This window comes from Ambystoma mexicanum, chromosome 1p (assembly GCF_040938575.1).
Source record: "Ambystoma mexicanum isolate Mex_15411 chromosome 1p, UKY_AmexF1_1, whole genome shotgun sequence".
Taxonomy (NCBI): Eukaryota; Metazoa; Chordata; class Amphibia; order Caudata; family Ambystomatidae; genus Ambystoma; species Ambystoma mexicanum.
The window spans coordinates 344,459,779-344,478,906 of NC_090921.1; the positions used below are offsets into that span (position 1 = coordinate 344,459,779).

At 45.0% G+C, this 19,128-nt stretch overlaps 1 protein-coding gene across 1 annotated transcript in view; it reads right to left on the bottom strand.

Annotated features, from left to right (window-relative positions):
* The window catches only part of HSD11B1L (hydroxysteroid 11-beta dehydrogenase 1 like), a 222,692-nt gene extending 204,567 nt beyond the window's left edge, over window positions 1–18,125 (bottom strand). The window contains exon 1 of the mRNA XM_069648470.1: window positions 17,848–18,125. Coding sequence (XP_069504571.1) covers window positions 17,848–17,929 — 82 coding nt within the window. The 5' untranslated portion in view covers window positions 17,930–18,125. The remainder of the gene's footprint in view (window positions 1–17,847) is intronic.
* Between the last annotated feature and the right edge of the window lie 1,003 nt (window positions 18,126–19,128).

Here is a 19,128-nt window from a genome sequence, read left to right on the forward strand (position 1 = left end):
ATTCAACACGGTTGATCATCCTACCTCGATCTCCCGGTTGTCGGATGCTGGTATGTCTGGCCAAGTTTTGAACTGGTTCTCTGCCTTCCTGGCCGATCGTTCTCAATCGGTCTCTCTTGCCCCCTTCTGCTCTAAATCAGCTGTGATGTGGGGTCCCTCAGGGATCCACACTCGCCCCTATTTTGTTTAATATTTATTTTAGACCTCTTCTTTCTCTCATTCTCTCCCACGGGTTCTGGCACTACTCCTATGCCGATGATACACACATCCTGGTTCGTCTGGATCTTACCCGCTCCGACGCTGCGGCTCAGTTTAGGAGGTGTTTAGAGGACCTGGGCTCCTGGATGGCGGCCAATTGGTTAAAACTGAATGGCAATAAGACGGAGGTTCTTGATTCTGGAACTGCCAGTCATCTCTCCTTTTGGACCTCAGACTTTTGGCCCATTTCTCTGGGCCGGTTTCCTCTGCCATCTTCCTCAGTTTAAAACCTGGGGGTAAAGATTTCATCTTCTTTATCTATGGTGGAGCAGGTTGTGGCAGTTGGTAAATCTGGCAACTTCAAATTACGTATACTGCGGAAGGTTCTCCCTTTTAGCTCAGGTCAAATCCACGCCCCCTTGGTAGCTGATTGTTCTTAGTACAGCTGATTGTTGCAACTCGCTCTACTTTGGTCAGCCATGTTACCTTATAAATCGGCTTCAGATGCTTCAGAATGCAGCTGCTAGTACGATCTGGCACCCTCCATTTCGAGCACACATGTCTCCGCTACTCAGACAGCTTCATTTGCTGTCAATCGAGAAGCGGATCCTTTTTAAATCTGTGTGTATTGTCCATCGTGCTTTCTATAAAACTGGGGCGTAATATCTTCAGGAAAAGTTTCCACATTATGTTCCTGTTCGCCTTCTCTGCTCTCAGGCTGCCCTTCTGCTGTCTGTCCCCCGTGTCAGAGTGTCGCGGATAGGTGGCCATGCCTTCTCTGTGGCGGCTGCGAGAGCCTGGAATGACCTTCTGTTGGCTCTCACAGCCACTATCGACTATACTGCCTTTCGCCGTTTCCTGAAAACATTACTATTCTAGGATTCCCTGTCTAACTGCTGCCTTCCCTCCACTGCTTAGCACCAAGATGCCCTCGGGCGAATGAGCACTTTACAAGTACATATAAAATAACATAACATGAAAGTGATTTACAGTGACAATTATATAGTGGATCCAGCTATTTGAAAGTGATATATAGTTGCCAAGTTGTCATATATTGCTGCTGCTTCATGAAAGTGATTTACAGTGGCAATGCAGACATACAGTGAGGAGAAATGTCATTAAAGTAACTTCAGTGGCAATGCTGGCCTATATTGGGTATGCTTATATATGAATGTGATTCACATTGTCAAGGCTTCCATATATTATGGGTGCAGCTTCATGAACATGAAATACAGTAGCAAAGCTGGTATATTCTGCAGAGGCAGCATCATGAAGGTGATTTACAATGGCATTTCTGGCATGTACAGTGGACACAGGCCAAAATGTTATTAAATGCACTTGGTTACTCTAGTGACCATCTATTGGATTATTACTCTGAGAAATCCACAGTTACATTGTATGGCTTTTCACTCCATGTTTCTCAAAAATGTACTGTAAAATGGCACATTTCAACCTATTATTTTAAGAACATTCTTGGTGGGAGAGGCATCCCTCACTATTCTTGGTCACTCAGGATAATTCGGAGAAGATATTAATGCCCTCTCACTGAAAATAAACACTAGCAGCCATGAACCTTGAGCTGTGTACATTGACAGTGCCCCCAAGGAGACATCATCCCTCCCACACTTCACACTGGTATCAAAAGTATGACTCTGACACAATGGGTACAATTTGTAAAACCTTTATTGAAATGGTAGGGATTGCAGAACCTCCTAGTATTTTGTATTTGTTTAATATTTGTATCGCGCACCAAACCCTGGGGTAGCTGGGCGCTTGAGAGACTTAGAGTTACATACATGAGCTGGCAGAAAAACAGTCAGGTGGGAATATAATAAATACGAAGGACCCTGGTTACAAATGGGTCAGCGTAAGTTCAAGGATTACAGGAAACAGGTTACATATATTACGTCTATGTCAAGCATATTCCCTGAGCAGTAATGACATAGCAGCAACTTAATGGTGGAAAGCCAATTTTTTATGCTGGCTTTGAAGGAGAGGAAGGAGGGATCCTGTCTGAGAGGGATGGGGATGGAATTCCAGCGTTTGGCTGCTTTGACGGGAAGTGGCTCCTCCAGCAGTTTTGAGATTGAACCTTGGTAACACCAGACTAAGGCGGAGAGAAGATCTGGTGGTGCGTGTAGGTTTGTGCATAAATATTTTGTCTGCCAAATATTGCGGGGCTGAGTTTGTGAGGCATTTGTGCGTGATGGCCAAGGTGCATAGAGTGATTCTATCCTGGATGGGCAGCCATATAGTCTGCCCTATAACTAACATGTGAGTAGTATCAACCATCAAAAAATAAATAACACAGTCCTAGTGGAGTCTGTCAAATCGAAATAGCCTATGCTAACAAAACCTAATGCCTGTCCTATATCTTGTGCAAAAAAAGTGAATAAAGGAGAAATGTATGCAAAAGGAAAGATCAGTGTTCAAATTAATAATGTGTGGTGGAACCAGCTTGCCTCCCCACGTTAGACCTCACAGAGTAAGGCTGTCCCTGTAGGCAGGATGACACACTCTGGCTCGGCTTCCAACACAAATACAGTTCCGGAACGTGGATCGAGGCCCGTCTGGCCTTCCATGTTTAAGTCTCTGTGAACTTTTTGGTTGAAACATTATTTTTGGATGTCGAGAAAAGAGACTTAAACATGGAAGGCCCCCTCTGTTGGGCTCAGACCTCTCACGATAAACTTCAACACAAACTTGCAAATGGGGCTCCCTTCCCTAAGCTTACTTAATTTAGGGTATCCATCTGTTGAGCTTGAACCACTTTTGGGTTTGTCACACAGTTCTTGTAGGTCTCCCTCTGCCGGGCTCTGACCTCTCACGATAAACTTCAACACAAGCATGCAAAGGGTCTCACTTCCCTAAGCTTACTTAACTTAGGATATCCATCTGTTGGGCTTGAACCACTTTCGGGTTTGTCGAAGGCTTTCAGGTGTGCGTGGCTAACTTTTCAAACCCCTGCAGGACCACTTTGACTCAAAATGTATAGTTCAACTTTTACTTTCCCCTTTCTAGGAGTTAAACATTTCCGTATCTCTTTTGCTGTATATTCGCATTCTCGCTTTGAACAATTTACCTTTCAAAGAGATTTTTCAAGTCGGCTACTTCCATTCGCCGGACCACTCCATTACTTAGTATTGCTGAACTCGCAGCTGCCTTTTACTTGAAAGTTTATTGTTACGCTCACCTGGTATCCACAGGGACGCCACCCAGCTGGGCTACTCGCTGGTATGCTTCTCAGCTTTGCCCTGATGGGGTCTGCGGGGAATGTTCTGCCTGAAAATACAGGAGGACTGTGTTCAAGACTGACCGGTAAGTATCCTCCCTCCACCCCTGTATGCTTTCAGTCACTCTGGCGCCCTCTCCTCACCTTTTGGTAGAATTAGGCGCGCTCTCCATCCTGCCTTCTTTGCAGGGGCGCGTTGTCTTTCATGGGCGAGTGTGGTCCAGTTACTTCACTGACGCCGGCCCGTTTGATATTGTTCAGGTAGGTCTTATTGCTGTTCTGTAGTTTTGTTGCTATCCTGCATGCCTTTCTTTGTTTAATATGTCTCTTTTTATCTCCCTTAGCTATGCGGAGCTTCAGCGCGGTGAACTGGCTTGGTTGAGCCCTGCTGGTAAAGGATGGTGCATTAAGAGCGCTATGATGCGGTAAGTAAGCGCTATGCGCAGTGCTGTGAAGTCTTGCCTCTGCTAACCTGTGTTTTCCTTCCTTGTAGGTCGCAGTGTTTTTCAGCGCAAGTGGAATGTCCGGAGCGGTGCCAGCCGAGAGGCGACCAGCCAGGTAAGCCTTTTGAGCAGTTCGTAATTTGTAAAGATTGTATCTTCCTCTTTCAGGTTGTTCTGTCCGGGAGGCGTGCAGATTCGAGGAAGCTGTTCTCAGTAGCTGCGAGTGTTTAAAGATGAAGACTGCAGGTAAGATGCTGCTGCTAATGATGTTCCTTTTGTCTCCTTGCAGGTTCTGCTTCTCAGAGGTGCGAGGGAATAGCTGGGCACGGTGAGCGTCACGTTGCAAGCTGCAAAGTAACACAAAGCATGTTCTGCAGTCAGGGTGTGGTTTATATAGCCCAGGTAAAGTAGTACCAGGGAAAGTAGTTCCAGGCCTGCCACACCCAAAACACTAGACCGCATAGCTTGGTTCTTAGGAACCAAGCTATGAGGATGCCTCCATGTTGGCTGACAATACAATAAAGTAGTTCCCAAGCACATTGTTGTTCATGGTGTATGAGCCTAGCGCCATAGGCACCAGGACTGGCCCCATGAGGGCTTTTGAAGAGGATGCCAGGCTCTAGAGGCCCGAGTCCTGACTCCACCTGGCCAATGGGTTTGCCAGAGGGGTTTTGGGCGAGGGTCGTGACATTTATCCACAGGTCTCCCTTTCCTCACGTCTCATTCATACACGTGCAGCCTTGACTTGTGAGAAAATGTTGCTATTTCAAACTTTAACACACCAGTCTTTCAGGTCACTTGCCAACTGACCGGCTGTGTGCGTTTCTTCTTTGCTTTACCATTTCCAAATCACGAGTCAAGGTTAGCACCACAGGCTTGGCCTCGTATTCCCCACTCTGCCGTTCACCCGGGAGGGCCGCTGGCGTCCTTTAAACACAATGCAGTTTTCACTTGCGGGATCTGACCTTCCCAATCCCTCTCAGACAGGATCCCTCCTTCCTCTCCTTCAAAGCCAGCATAAAAAACTGGCTTTCCACCATTAAGTTGCTGCTATGTCATTACTGCTCAGGGAATATGCTTGACATAGACGTAATATATGTAACCTGTTTCCTATAATCCACAGACTCAAAAGTAACAGTTTGAAAACTTTATTATCAAACTTTGTGAGGTTGGTGTAATACCCATCTGGCCTTAACTCTCAGGGGGTTGTTCCCTTAACTGATGTTTCTAAGGGCAGTCAATGTCCGTAAGTTCAAAACCAAAGTTCGTAAGTGTCCAAACCTATGCTTGTCCTGACTCTTAAACAAAATGTGATAGGACATCTTCTTAAAGGAAAAATTGTGATTGAAAAGAAAACATAAACCACAGCTGGTTTCAAGTAATTTTGCCAGTTCAAAATAGTTCAACTCAAAAGGGGCGCACTTGGAACCTTCCACATAGGGCTCTTGCAGGAAACCAATAAAGTTCACAAGGTCTCTCGGTCTCTTGGGGTCCCTTCCCCAAGCTTTGATCATTCCTGTTCCAAGCAAAAAGACACAGATCCTGTTAGGCCCCTCAGGTTTCCCTTCCCCAAGTCTAGGACTCTCTTCACAAAGTTATGCAATGTCTTTAGTGGGACTCTTAGAGTTCCCTTGCCTCAAGCTTAGGCCCCTCTTGGTCAAAGGATTCACAGTTTTACTTTACAATTCAACTGAAGATTCAAAGTTCCATTTAGCCTTCCCAGGGTTTCCTTCCCCAAGCGTAGGCCCTTTCTCATGAAGTTCACCAATGCCTCTGGTGGGCCTCTTAGAGTTCCCTTCCCCTAGCGTAAGCCCCTCCTCCCAAAATTAAACAATGTCTCTTGTGGGCCTCTTAGGGTTCCCTACCCCAAGCCTAGGCCCCTCTGGTGCTAAACAAATAAAAGGTTCCTCAGGTCAGGATTTACCTTTCACTGTTCAGTTCTTTCATGGGGGTATTATCAGAGACTTACGAGAACGCTGGGTTCTTTGCTGCTCCCAGGTGCGATCAATGTGACCGCTTACCCCTCTCCTTATTTTCCGGCACCTTTCCTCTTCTGTGCCTCTTTCAATCTGTGCTTTTGTACTTTGTTGTTTGCTCTGCATATGTTCTCTTCCTTTTGTGCACCCTTGCACCTGCTTTTCACCTTTCAGGGCCTCTTGCACACTTCTCTTTACTTTTCAGCCATGCTCTCCTGCACATTCTTTTCCAGGCCGTGCTCTCTGGCACCCTCTGTGTTTCCTTTGGATCACTTGCACCCCTTTCTCAGTTTTGGTTTGTTCTCACCCTCTTATGATTGTCCATTTTTCTTTCACTGTCTCTCTCTCTCCGTTTCGGGTCGCTTGTGCCCCTCTCCTTCTTTTTGGGTCTCTCGCACCCCCTCTTAGCTGCTTTCGTGCCGGCGGTGAACTTGCGTGGTCTTTCTTTTCAACCGTGCCTCTAGCGCACCTTTTCTTACATTCTGCTTTCTTTCTCTTGCCGCTTTACAGCTGTCACTTGTTTCACTTTGCAGTTACCTTTTTTTCACTTTGCTTTTCTGTCTTCCCGCTTTTGCTTCACCGGGCTCTTCCTTTCACAGCGCTCTTGCTCCAGCCACCTGCACAGCACTAAGTTTCTCTCTTTGCTTCGCAAAACTGCTCCACAGTACTGCAGCGCTGGCCAGCATGTAAAGTAAGTCAACATGGGTTTGGGGTGAGATCATGATCTCACCACCAGCCCCTCAGACATCTCTGGGACCCGCACACGTCCCAGGGGAATGAACATTGGCCTAACCAAGGCCATTAGGCTGCCTTCCGTCCCACTCCAGCTCCCTGGAGACACTGTTCCCTCGCCACGCTGCACCCCATTACACAGGCCGGGCCAGTGTCTCGGCGTACCGCACTTCCCCGGTTCGTCCGGCCTCCTCTTCTTGCTGCAGTCTGCTCCTTGGCCTCCTGGTTTCATCCAGCAACTCCAGCTCGCTCCATGACCCTGGCAGAATCACCCTTTATAAATTGTAGGTGAGAGTTAATGGGAGTCAGGTGTGCACAGTTGGGGAAAGGTGCCTGACTCTATTAGTGGGACAATTCAAAGGTGTTAGTCGGTAGGTCTCACTTTGTTACCCTAAGTTGTTGCTATGGCTAATCTTCATTATTCTCAGTTGCTTCTTCTTCGTCCCACTACTTGTTGGAACTGGGGAGTTGGAGGAGGTGTACCATAATGCTTGGATGAGCTAAATTTGCACCCAACATAAAGAGACTCATGTCAAAATATTGCACAGATGGTATTGTACCGCAGACAAGCTGCACAGATATAGGGCCTCATCACGACTTGGGCGGTAATGCCGGCGGTATTACCGCTGGCGGTTTTAGCCCTACCGCCAAACTCCGGATCACGAGTTCGGTGGTAATGTCAATCCCCATTCCCCATGGAGCCCATTCGGCAATGCCCCATTCCCCATTGGGCTCAATGGGGAAATTTCGCGTTAATACCGCCGGCGGATTTACCGCCGGCGGTAATAGCGTGAATTTTCAGCGGATTTCCCCCCAGCTCAGAGCTGGGGAGAAATCCGCCAAAGTCCTGCATTGGCGGACCCTTAAATCTGGCGGTACTAGCGCTACCGCCGGATTTAAGGGTTAGCGCCAAAGTCGTGATGAGGCCCAAAGTCCACAATCTGGACACCTGTGCTAGAGGGAGTATGGGCAGGAGCGAACACTAACTCACATCATGGGTAGATGACCGAAACTGGGTGTATTTTGTAAGAAAATAGAGGAAGTGCTTATGAAGTAGGAAGCCTGCAATATGAACACAACCCGTTCTTTATTCTGCTTGGGTTTCAGGAGAAGGGAGAACGGGATGTGTTAGAGATGCAGCTGCAACAATTTACCTCCATGTGGGGCAAGAAGAGGTGCCGTCAGTGGGACAATGGCTGAACAAGGTGTGGGAGATTGCTTCTATGGAGAAGCTCAGGGCCCATATTAGGAGTAGTCAGGGGGCAGTAGTCAGGGGTCGTTTGAAACAAAATGGAACCTGCGTATTCGATATTGCGGATCTATAAGACTGAATTGCTTCAAGCCAAGAAGCAAGTGCAAGTGCGTTCAACATGAAATGTTGAACATCAAGGGTATTCAAAGGATGTCTCCTGCTGCTGTAATGGGGACATGGGAGGAGAAGGAGGATTATGTTGTAAAACCTAATAAAAATATTCTTTAAAATGAATAAGGTACTAACCTGTTTATTTTTTTTTGTTTTTTTTTTGTTTTGTTTGTATAGCGCTGCAGCCCGCAGGCAACAGGGCGCATTCCATATAGACATAGACAGTGGCGACGGGACAACATATATACCTGTGTTTTGAAGATCTAATATTTAGATGATGGATTTATTTGAAGAGTAAGGTCTTCAATATCTTTTTAAAGGAGTTGAGGTTTGGTTCAGTTCTGAGAGTCTCAGGTAGAGTATTCCATGTAGTTATTGCTTTAGCCGTGAAGGCTCGGCCTAAGCCATTTGCTTTTTTGGTTTGTATGGCTTGAAGTGTGCCTTTGTTTGCTGATCTTAGATTACGATTTGGTTCATACCACTTGAAGTGTTTGTTCAGGTATGTTGGAGCCAGTCCGTAAAGACAGCGATGAACCATAGTTAGGGACTTGTATGTAGTGCGTTCATTTATGGCTAGCCAGTGTAGATTTCTTCTTTCGTCAGTGATGTGCTCCCTTCATGTTTTTCCGGAGATAGTCCTAACAGCATTGTTTTATGCATTTATTGCTGGCACCCAGCCACAGTGCATTTCCATAGTCCAATCGTGTTAGAATAATTAAGACAAACCCTTTTTAGGGAGGCACAACTACTAAACACGAAATTATTGTATTCACAAGATGAAATATGCACTCACCAAAGGCATCATGAAAATACACAGGAAACTGCTTCTGTACACTGTCAGTGACATGCACCTAATGCATTTTTTCATGTGCTAGCATGCAAAAACGACTGCAGATTGTGTGGCTTTTTACCCAGCTTTTCACAGAACGTGTGCTGTAAAATGAAGCATTTTAACCAATTTTTCTAAAATGTTCCTCATTGTTTGGTTTGGGATTCCACTCCACGCTTGGTTGCTCTGGCATATTCGTTGTGAGCATTTACGCCTCTGCAATGAAAAACACTCACCAGTCGCCACTGAAAGATGCTATATTGTATTTACTATGATGGAGATTGCCAATGATGATGCATTTAACCCCAGTGGTAATTTGATTTCAACTGGTGGTCGTTTTACCACCAGCAGTAAATCAGTGGAGTGGATATTATACTGCTGTGCTATTTTTCCCACTGATGATTAGCACTTGCAGAGCAGGGGTCCACGCAGCCCCCACAGTGTGGGTGGCCCCACTGCCACATGTCTTGGGAGGGAGCTCCATCAAACTTATTTAGAAAACATTTCTTCATGAAGGCAGAGTGACTTCAAAAAGAAACTTTCTTTTTTAAGTCTGATGATCCTCCCACCCCATGACATGAACGCCTCCAGGCTGGAGACCTCCACGTCAGGGAGTGAGTGGGGTGGAGCCCTAAGGCCTCAAAAAGAAAATTTATTTTTTAAATCACTCTGCCTTCATAAAGAAATTATTTCCGAATAAGTCTAAAGGGGCCCCTCCCATTATGGAAATATTTTCTTTATGAAGGCAGAGTGACTTCCAAAAGAAATGTTTTCTTTTTGAAGTCATAGGGCTTCAACCCATCCCACATCCCATGACATGGAGGCCTCCAGATCCTCTTTAAATGACGGGAAGAAGCGTTCCTGGCTGCTACAGGGAGCTGAAGGCCTCGTTCCCTGAAACAACAGATTCAAAAAGGTAAGAAAATGTATTTTGTTTAAATGTGTGAGCGTGCATGTAAGTATGTGTGTATATGTTTATAATCTGATGTGTGAATGCATGATGTATGAGTGGCTGTCTGGGTGTGTGTATGTGAGTGTATGGTGAATAGTGTGCATGTTTGTGTTTAATGCCTCGATTACTTATTGTAATCTACATTACTCCTAGTCATACTCTTCCTCATCCCCGTACTTGTGCTTGTGTATGAGGCACGTTGTCTCATAACCAAGTACTGGGACGAGGTAGAGGGACATGGAGATAATACCTGGCTTAGTTACCTTTAATCTTCATTACTCCTAGTCCCACTCTTCTTCGTCCCACTACTTACCTATGAGGCAAGGTGCCTCATACGTAAGCACTGGGACAATGAATAGGGACATGGAAGTAATTCTGGGTGTAGTCGTCTAGGGTGGCCCAGAGTGTGATGAAACCTGTGATTTGTTGCTGTGCTGGGGGGGGGCTCAGCATGGCTCGCAAAGGGGGGGCCCAAATTTGGTGCTACTCCACTGGTGATTAGAGGTATTTTATCACTGGCTTGATTTTCCACACACCACTGTCACTTGCATTTCGGTCCCTCGTGGAATGAGAGCCCAACAGTTGCCATGTCTGTGAGGGAGCAGTGGAGGGTTGGAAACACACTCTTTTAAAGGAATAAAAGAGCCTCATATTATTGACAGGTAACAGAGAAAATGTACAAGCAGGATAACCAAAATGAGAAAAACACATGTATAATTAAAAGAATCACACTGGCCAAATCAAATGTGTCCAATTCAGCCATCTTCCAGGGATCCTAAGACAGAAGGTTTCCTTCCTGTTTTGAGGGCATGGGAATAACCTTCATGAGTGCAAAGCACTTACTTTCAGGGAATGCGAGCAATGAGCAATGAATATTGATTATTTGGGTGTGGAGCGAAGTGGGAGGTCGCCTCACAGGAGCAGGACTCTGCTCTGGCCCCTGCTCGCGTGTCTAGGCAGGATGCCGGTGTTTACTAGAGAGGCTGGCTTTCTTTATTGCCGGGACGACAAGTCTCACAGATTCTACATACCCGAATTCATACTGCAAACAGGGTACCCAGTCTTTAAAAAATGGGGGTTCTCATTAACGTATGCAATAACAACATCACAGGACGTTTACAGATGTTAAAATGAAATATGCAAATTACACTCAATTGGTCTTTCCACATAGGAGAGCTTACACAGGACACATACATATTTACCTCTGAGAAGACTCATTGTGAAAGCCAGAAAAATCAACAAAGAGAAAAGCGTTTCCTATAATGTGACTGCCCAGGTATAAAAGCTGCGCAAGAAGTTGCAGAAAATCCAAATGAGATACTTTAAAGGTTTCAAGAGCAGACCTTCATGTGGTCTTGTAGGTAAATGTCCCGCCCCTAATCATATCCGGCGAACACACTGAAATAACCGAGGAAAGTAAATGTGTGTTTAATTCCTCAAACATTTAGGTGGCGCCTGTCCAATGTTACCGCTAAACTGAACGTGCGCTTGCCCAGCTTCCTTCTGGGTGCTGCTCAGAAGAGTTTTAGCAGCACACACAGAAGGATCCCAGCTATTCCAAAAGATTTAATAAAACACAAGCCACTGCAAGTACCTAATATTTTGTTTCTCTCAAAATAAAGGTAAACTATACTATGGCGTCTTGATGTTCTGGTCTACCCCATTTGCATTACCCTACTATGCAAGCATGACCTTAAAAAAACTGAAAAAAATACACCCACAAGAGGTTAACAACTAATAAGAAAAAGTGACAGTATGAGCAGAAGATCTACCTAAGATATTTCTGCACACATTAACCAAATTATCTTCTCTTCCCGCCCATGACCTCTATACATAACTCTACCACATGTAAACCTTATGACGCTAACTTCTGCCCCAGGACTCATTTAGATACTACCAGACAACCTTGACTCTGCCTACCTTGGCTTTGCAAAAGGTTACTAGACTTGTACCTGCATCCACTTGTTTCATGTTTGTTACAATATGAATAATGTTCTAACACCAGAATTTCTGTTACTCTTGGTGCATTAGCAAAACCGCCACCCACACTATGTAACCCAATGGTCATCTCAAATATCGGATACTGACTGCAAGTAAGCAGGCCACTTGTATGTGTAATCTCATCACATGCTTCCTATTCTAAAGCTGGGGCAGCCAGGGATTTCATGGGTAGGGCCGAGCCAGAGCCGAGCCTGGGGGCCAACCTGACTCTAGAAGCCCACCACGGGCTAATCCCATGAAATCCCTGGTTCCACCAGAAAAGGAAACAAAATGAACGCAGCCCTCTTGAGCCACCATCAGGGCCGCGTTTATTTATTTTCATATATGGGCATTTCTTTCCATTTTGCCCGCACGGCGCAGGTAAAATAGAAAGAAATGGTCAAATATGAAAAAGAATAATTGACATTTCTTTCCATTTTGCCCTTGTGGTGCAGGCAAAAACGAAAGAAATGTCAATTTGTTTCATATGGTCAGATGTGAAAAAAAAATTCTATTTCTATTTCATTCCATTTTGCCCACGCTGGCGCAGGCAAAATGGAATGCAATAGTTCATTTTGAAAAAAATAAACACGGCCCTGGTGCCCTCTCGGCCATCAGGGTCGGGTTTATTTTTGTTCATATATAGGCATTTCTTTCCATTTTACCTGCACAGCACAGGCAAAATGGAATGAAATGGTCTAATGTGCACAAAAAAAGAAATGCCAATTTTCTTTGTTTTGCACTGGGTAGCCATGGTGGGGCTCGTTGCAGGCCCGTGAAATCTGGGGGTACAGGCCCGAAAGGAAGTTCAGGCTGGAGCCCCCGTTGGAGCCCGGGCCGATCCCGGGCCTTGCCAGGATCGCCCACCCCTATCCTATTCTTTGTATATATGTCACATACGCACTTTGAAGTGGTCCCCTTGCAATTTAACACATTACACAACTCAAATATTATTTGCCTTCTGAGAACTTTGAGTAGGCAAATGTCATGGTCAGCGTCTCCTACTTTAAGATTGCTAACATTTCCCTATAAATGGAGAGCAACATTGCAATATCATTTTCTTGGCCTGCAAGGGATAATGGGTATGGACAATGCCTGGCATTATTCGTATATAGTATTAGGGCAATGGATATTCAGAGAACTACACTGCTTTCACCCAATCTTCATCCTTCCCAAGTTTTCAGAGTTGCATTGGGCATAGACTAATAAATTATGTGGTAATTTGCTGCTACACAAAAACGGTTTCACTGAGCACTTGTTTAATCCTCCCCCATAAGGGTGGGTATGTTGCAAACAATCTTGTATACACTTCAAAACAATTGTACACATGCAGATTAATGAAATGTTCTTAAAGTGCATATAATATCATGGTGAGGCCTCAAATATGTTTATCTTGCAAAATATTGTGGGTATGCAAATATCCGAGTGTGTGTTTTACTGCTATACTCCTTCACGCATCTTTCAAAAACCTAGTAAGACATTTCATCAGTTCAGGGAAGGAAATGTGTTTGCTAAAGGATAGTAAACTCTAGGAACAGTCTAGGAAACTCCACCTTCCGTTTCTTTCCATGCTCAGCTGCTGAGGGCTTTACAATATATAATGTGTTCTGTGTTTACTGCCTCTAGCATCCCCATGCATCTTGTTTAACTGACAACAGTGAATTGCAGAAGAGGGGTCCCTAGTTAAAGAAGAAGGCATATATGTTGTATCTCTGAGCATTGCTGCTGTTAACTTACAAGGCAAATATAATTGATTTTCTTTAACAGGGCTCCATAAGAAACATCAGTACGGCTCTTGTTTAATTATGTCTAGGCTGTGGCGAGGAAGGCTGGGCAAAACTATAAGGTGTATTATGTGCCCTGTCATTTCACTTCCTATTTGAGGGTTAAAAGCAAGGCTCCGATAAGATGTTGCTCCCTGTTTAGAATCAAATGATTTTTCAGGAAGTACAGAAAGTAATGAATTGCCTTTGCCAGTAGGGATACTTCATACTTATTCAAAGATATGTTTTCCCCTGAACATTTCTCTTGAGATCCGGCAGTAATAATATTAGACTTCATTCTTATTCAACTGCTCTGCTGGTCACTGATTCGAAAATATCACTGGAGCTTTGTGGGTAGAAGCAGGAGGTAGGCTCACATATGTTCATTGTTTCCCATTTTTGGTAGGCACATTTTCCTGTTTTTAGGGAGTAAAAATGGATGGGGCATATGACTCTTAGTTGTAAGACTTGTTTTGGGTAAGTGTTGTCACAACTCACAGGACAACGCAATTTGGATAGTAAGCAAAGGACCAGAAATTCTGATCATGCAGTTCTTACTGATGCAATTATCATCCTTAAATACATTCTGGGAGTCATGGTCCCATGGCCCTTGAATTGCTTTTAAAGTGGCACATGAACTCCTATTGCCATGTTTTCTGACACATTCCTTTTAGTTGACATTATTCCATCTGAAAATATTGTATCCTGTCTACATTATTTGACAGCCATATCCGTGATAAGCAATACTTTTTTGGTAATACACATGAGTGTTTTTCTAACGCATGAAAAACTTTCTGCATTGTCTCTGAACAGTGTTGACAAATGAATAGCCACAACTAAACCTATTATGTATGATGAGCATACAATGTTTTTTTTGGGGAATACACATTTCTTCTCTACACGGAAGTAATTTAGGTAGGTCCAATCTTGAAGTCTTGGAAAGGTTGATGAGCTCTCCTAATAAACACATATGAAATACGTTTTTTTTAGGCTATATGTTTGGAAAAAGTGTTGTAAAATGGACCTTTTACAAAGATTGATAAAGAATTGCAATGTTTAGGAAGTCGAAATTCCCTTCCAAACTCTTGAAAGATGGTAGCTTGCATGCTCACAAAGTGGCTTACCTCGTTAGTCGGGTGCGCACATGGAAAATAAGGCGCGCACGAAAGCAAACTATTTCTGCACTTGGAGAAAAATAGAAGGAACATTGGAAGTGTCGTTTGTGCAAAACAAGCGGGTGCAGCCGGACACCGTCCACTCCCTTAAAGGAGCCAATACAATTTCATTTGTTTTTGTAAGATGGAGAGCCCCCCTTGTCACTGGCGTGACCGGAGTGCGGTGGCTCTGCTCTGCCAGCTAAGCAATGGTCTGGGTAGACCTCATTCCTACACTGAAGGCCTGATTTACAGAAATGTTTAACATGGGAAAGTCTCATTGAAAATGTTTTAGCAAATCAGGCCTGAGAGTCTTTGAGGGATACGAGAAGATTTAATACTTTAAAAAACTGCATGCTTCAGGAAAATAAACACTGAAATCGTCAAAACAGAAAACAAGAACGCCCTTGTACAAAGGGTGCAAAAATTACAAATTTAAATTATGTATCCTTTCAAACCAATACAATTGTGGAAGTATGGGCTACAGATACAATGCTGTCTGTCTCACATTAAACACCATACTGTCTGCGTCACCTGCCCTTCTGCTCCGAACACCTCAGCCGCGCTATGATAAATATGATAGTTACCTTGCCCAGAGACGTCTTTACGGGAGGGCAAAAGGGGCACTTGCCCCGGGCCCCCACCTTGGAGGGGGCCCCACAAGGCTGACTAATCTAAAGAAGTCAGTTACCATTCTTTACAAAACTTAAATAGCACACATCAATATATGTTATATGGTGTGAGGCTCTGAACCCATTGCCTGTCTGTTGTTGACAAATACATTCTACTCTGATCAATTGATTGTGTAATGCTTCCTGTGTTCACTGTCCTGCACATAGTTTGTGCGTTCACTACGACAACGCCTTGTAGCATTCTCACCTTTCTATGGGAATTATATTGATCATATGCAATAGCCAAAGTTGAAATGCATGCTGATAAATGTGAGTGCCACGCTGGTTTAGAGGATAGCTCAGTGTGTTAAGCACTAATTGCTGAGATCTGTGTTCTTATGCAAAATTATAAAACTAAATTCCAGCAAGGCCAACTCTGACTTTCCTATGTTTGAAGTTGATAAATCTGCATGTATGTGTACTTTGTTTTGTAGCCCAACAGATGCTATTATCAGCAGTGTACCAGTACTAGATAGTGGTTGCTATGTTATGCTATGTTAAATGAAAAACTAATATACCATCAGTATGGTGAAGGTCTAAAAATTGGTTTCTTCAGATGGAGGCTTGTAAAACCTAGGCAGCTACCACCAATGAAAACTATAAAGTATTAGTCTCCTCCTCGCTTCCCTGCTAATCTTACAGCAGCATGACTGATGTGCAGGGCCATTCTGTGTCCTCAGTGCCTTGACCCCCCCCCCCACATCTCCCATTCCAGCCGCTGCCTTCTGCTGCACTTACTTGGGCTCACCTTACCTATGGGTGGTTGCACTTACGTTCTTCTCCTCTTAGCACTTAGCCTGAGCAATTCTCCATGTGCATCAAGGCACCTTTCTCTCACACCTATCCCCTCTGCACTTGTACGTTCTGAACACTTGCAAGCCATAGTGGGTTCGTCTCCCCTTCCCTTTATTCTCATTAGTGTTTGCACTATTAACTTCATTATTTATTCTTGCTTTAATTCATTGTCTACCTTGCCCTGTCCCCACCCTATTTGCCCTGTGGGCGCTTTGAAACAGTTGTGCTAATTGTATAAGGGTGAAACAAGTGACCAACAAATTAATAAACTGAAAAGTTTTTATGCATGTTTATAAAGAACAGTTTCACAAGCCTGTATTTTGGGCCAATTTAAAGCTTTAAAATACAAAGCAGAAACCCAGATGTAATCTCTTAGGTTCACAACCATTAGTATGTTGGTACTTATATACTTCCCTTGATGATGGAGATAATTAAGATAGAATCATTCCCATTTTGCATAATACGCTTCTTTAACATTTTGTTTTTAAAGTTGTCATGTTAGGTTGTGTGATTTGTCCACTTTCCAAGTGAGATGTATAAAATGGGGTTATTTTACTTCATGGTACATACTAGAAAACCCAGTGGTAAAGTGCAGAAATTGCAAATGCCAGCTTCTCCTTTTAACTAATGTGTAATCCTGACCATTTTATTCAATCTTGCATTGCCTAATCTGTCAAAATTGCCAGTCCCTAAATCATTCAGTTTTCAACCTTCGGAGTGATTTTGTTCTCAGGGTATGATCTTCAAAACAGCCTCACTCATGGTTTCACGGGCTATAGTGTTGCTTCCACTATAATAATAGCGAGCATTGACATATTGCAGACCACAGCCACTTGCACCTTCCTGGAGCTTCTAACCTTCACCCGCTATCTATGCTATGGTAGGTGTATCTTTCTCCTTGCTTCCCATTGGTCTCCCGTATCCACACTAGAGCACTTTTGCATTCTGTGAGGGCGCTAATCTGAGTTGTCTGTCTAGTCTGGATAATGTGCACCTTTTACATACCATCTGTGTCCTGGATGTATACTTTGAGTGGTGCACCTTCCTCGTGACTGCTAATGATGACAAATGGCCTGTACCTATGCGAGAATACAAGTAGGCTTGTTATGGGCTGCTGATGTTGGCCTTAAAATGATACTTATTTATCATCATTCCTATTACAGCAAGAATGAAGAGGTTAAGGGGACTGAAAGGGAGTACCGTTGGCTTTTTTAATCATTCCGAGGCAACATGTCAAGCTATGTGTTGTGAACGCGATGAGGGGGGCAGGGGGACCTGACCATATATTCTGGATCCCTTAATTTCTTTGGTTTGATGGAGCGGGGGCCCCAAAGGTGGCTGTGCCCAGGGCCCCAAAAGTGATTAAAATGGCCCTGATCCTGCCGCTATATCCATTTGGAACTCGCATATCTGTCCAAGGGCAAGGGGGCACGGTACATTTACAAGGAACATGCTAAGCTGCCCTGTCTAGAAGCACACACGAAGCTGCACTCGCGCATTCGAACGCCCCTTCTTAGAGGTCAGGCAGGCCCTTGCTCAGCACCTCCCTGAGACCCCAGCCACTTCAAACGAAAGCACCCCTTGTCCCTTGTGTGCACGAACGCCCTGCAGAATCCTTCATCTGTAACAGGGCATTTAACCATTTCGCTGCCAGACGAGCAAACTTCACTCTTTGAAATGTGGGGGTCCCATCCTACAAACAGATTGGTTTAGCCCGTGAGCCTGGCTTTGACACCGGTTGAACGCCCAGATGGCTTACCTGGGTCGAATGAGTCCCGTGTTAGAAAGGCCCAGAAAGCCCCCACAGCAGCCAGGCACAGCCCTTTGGCCAGCAAGCCCATGGCACAGAAGACAGCCTTGTGTAGTAGCGAGGTCACACACGCGGCCAGTCACACGCTAGCTGCCAACCGCCGAAGCTGTGCACCGCAGTCACTTTGGAGAGAACCGAGCTCTGGCGTGAGGGCAATGTGCATCGGGCGAGGGAGCTTAGCTAGCTGGAACTGACCCAGGGAAGGCAGTGACATTGCTTCCCGCCCCTCCCAGCGCCTCCACTTTATGGCAAGTTTCCAAATCGACAGTCACGAGACTGCTAAGGTATGTAAGAATGCGGATTTGCATATGGCAGGCAAACCTAAGCGTGGACACAAAAGGGGTTATTCACCGAACATGCTTACTGCACGATGCCGTGTGCAATAAATCAAGCATCCAGCATGGACTGCCATCCATGCTAACAGGCCCCAGATTTCCCCATTGTAGATCCAGGACTCCAAGATCCAGAATGCACAATTAAAACCAATTCTGGACTAGCATCTCCTGACTAAAATTAGACATATTGGCATGCATGGAAGGAATGTACTTTTTGGGAGGGGGTGGCGTGGAACAGCTTGGATGACACCACAGTGTAAATCCCTGGGGGTGTGGGCAGTTAAGCAAGATCACCTGTTTGTTAACTCCTGCCAATAAAGCAGATAGAACTTTTGTACTCCCACTTAATTGAACTGGTTGTCAATTTTGGGATTTAGGCGAAGGAAAGGGTGTTTAGGGCCGGGGGACGGGATGGGTAGGGCATGGGACGTCCAATGGGTCTGAGAGTGAGATGGAGGGGCTGTGTCAGCTAATTGCCTGTCCATCTTGGACATCAGAGTGTTGGGCCTATGCGGGAACCTAGATAGCACTGGCCCACCCCTACTAGGGACTGCTCCTTGGCGCACACATGGGTGGAGGGTCAATTCTCTACTCACATGTATGCAGGGAGTGCATTTCAGGTGATGAGCCAAGCTCGTTACCAGTGGCAGAGCTTCAAGGGGTGTATATGATATGATTGGTTATTTATAACGCGCTTAATACCCACGGGTTTCTAAGCGCTGACCCAGGGATCGAACCTGTGTTGCTCTGTGCATTCTTGCTTCCAAGGCGAGCAAGTTGCCGCTGAGCCATCCTCCCGAGATTGGCGGGGAGGGAGGTAGGGAGGGCAGGCGGGCGGGCGGGCGGCGGCGGCGGCACCGGGGAGGTTTTTCATGGATGCGATTTCACATACCAC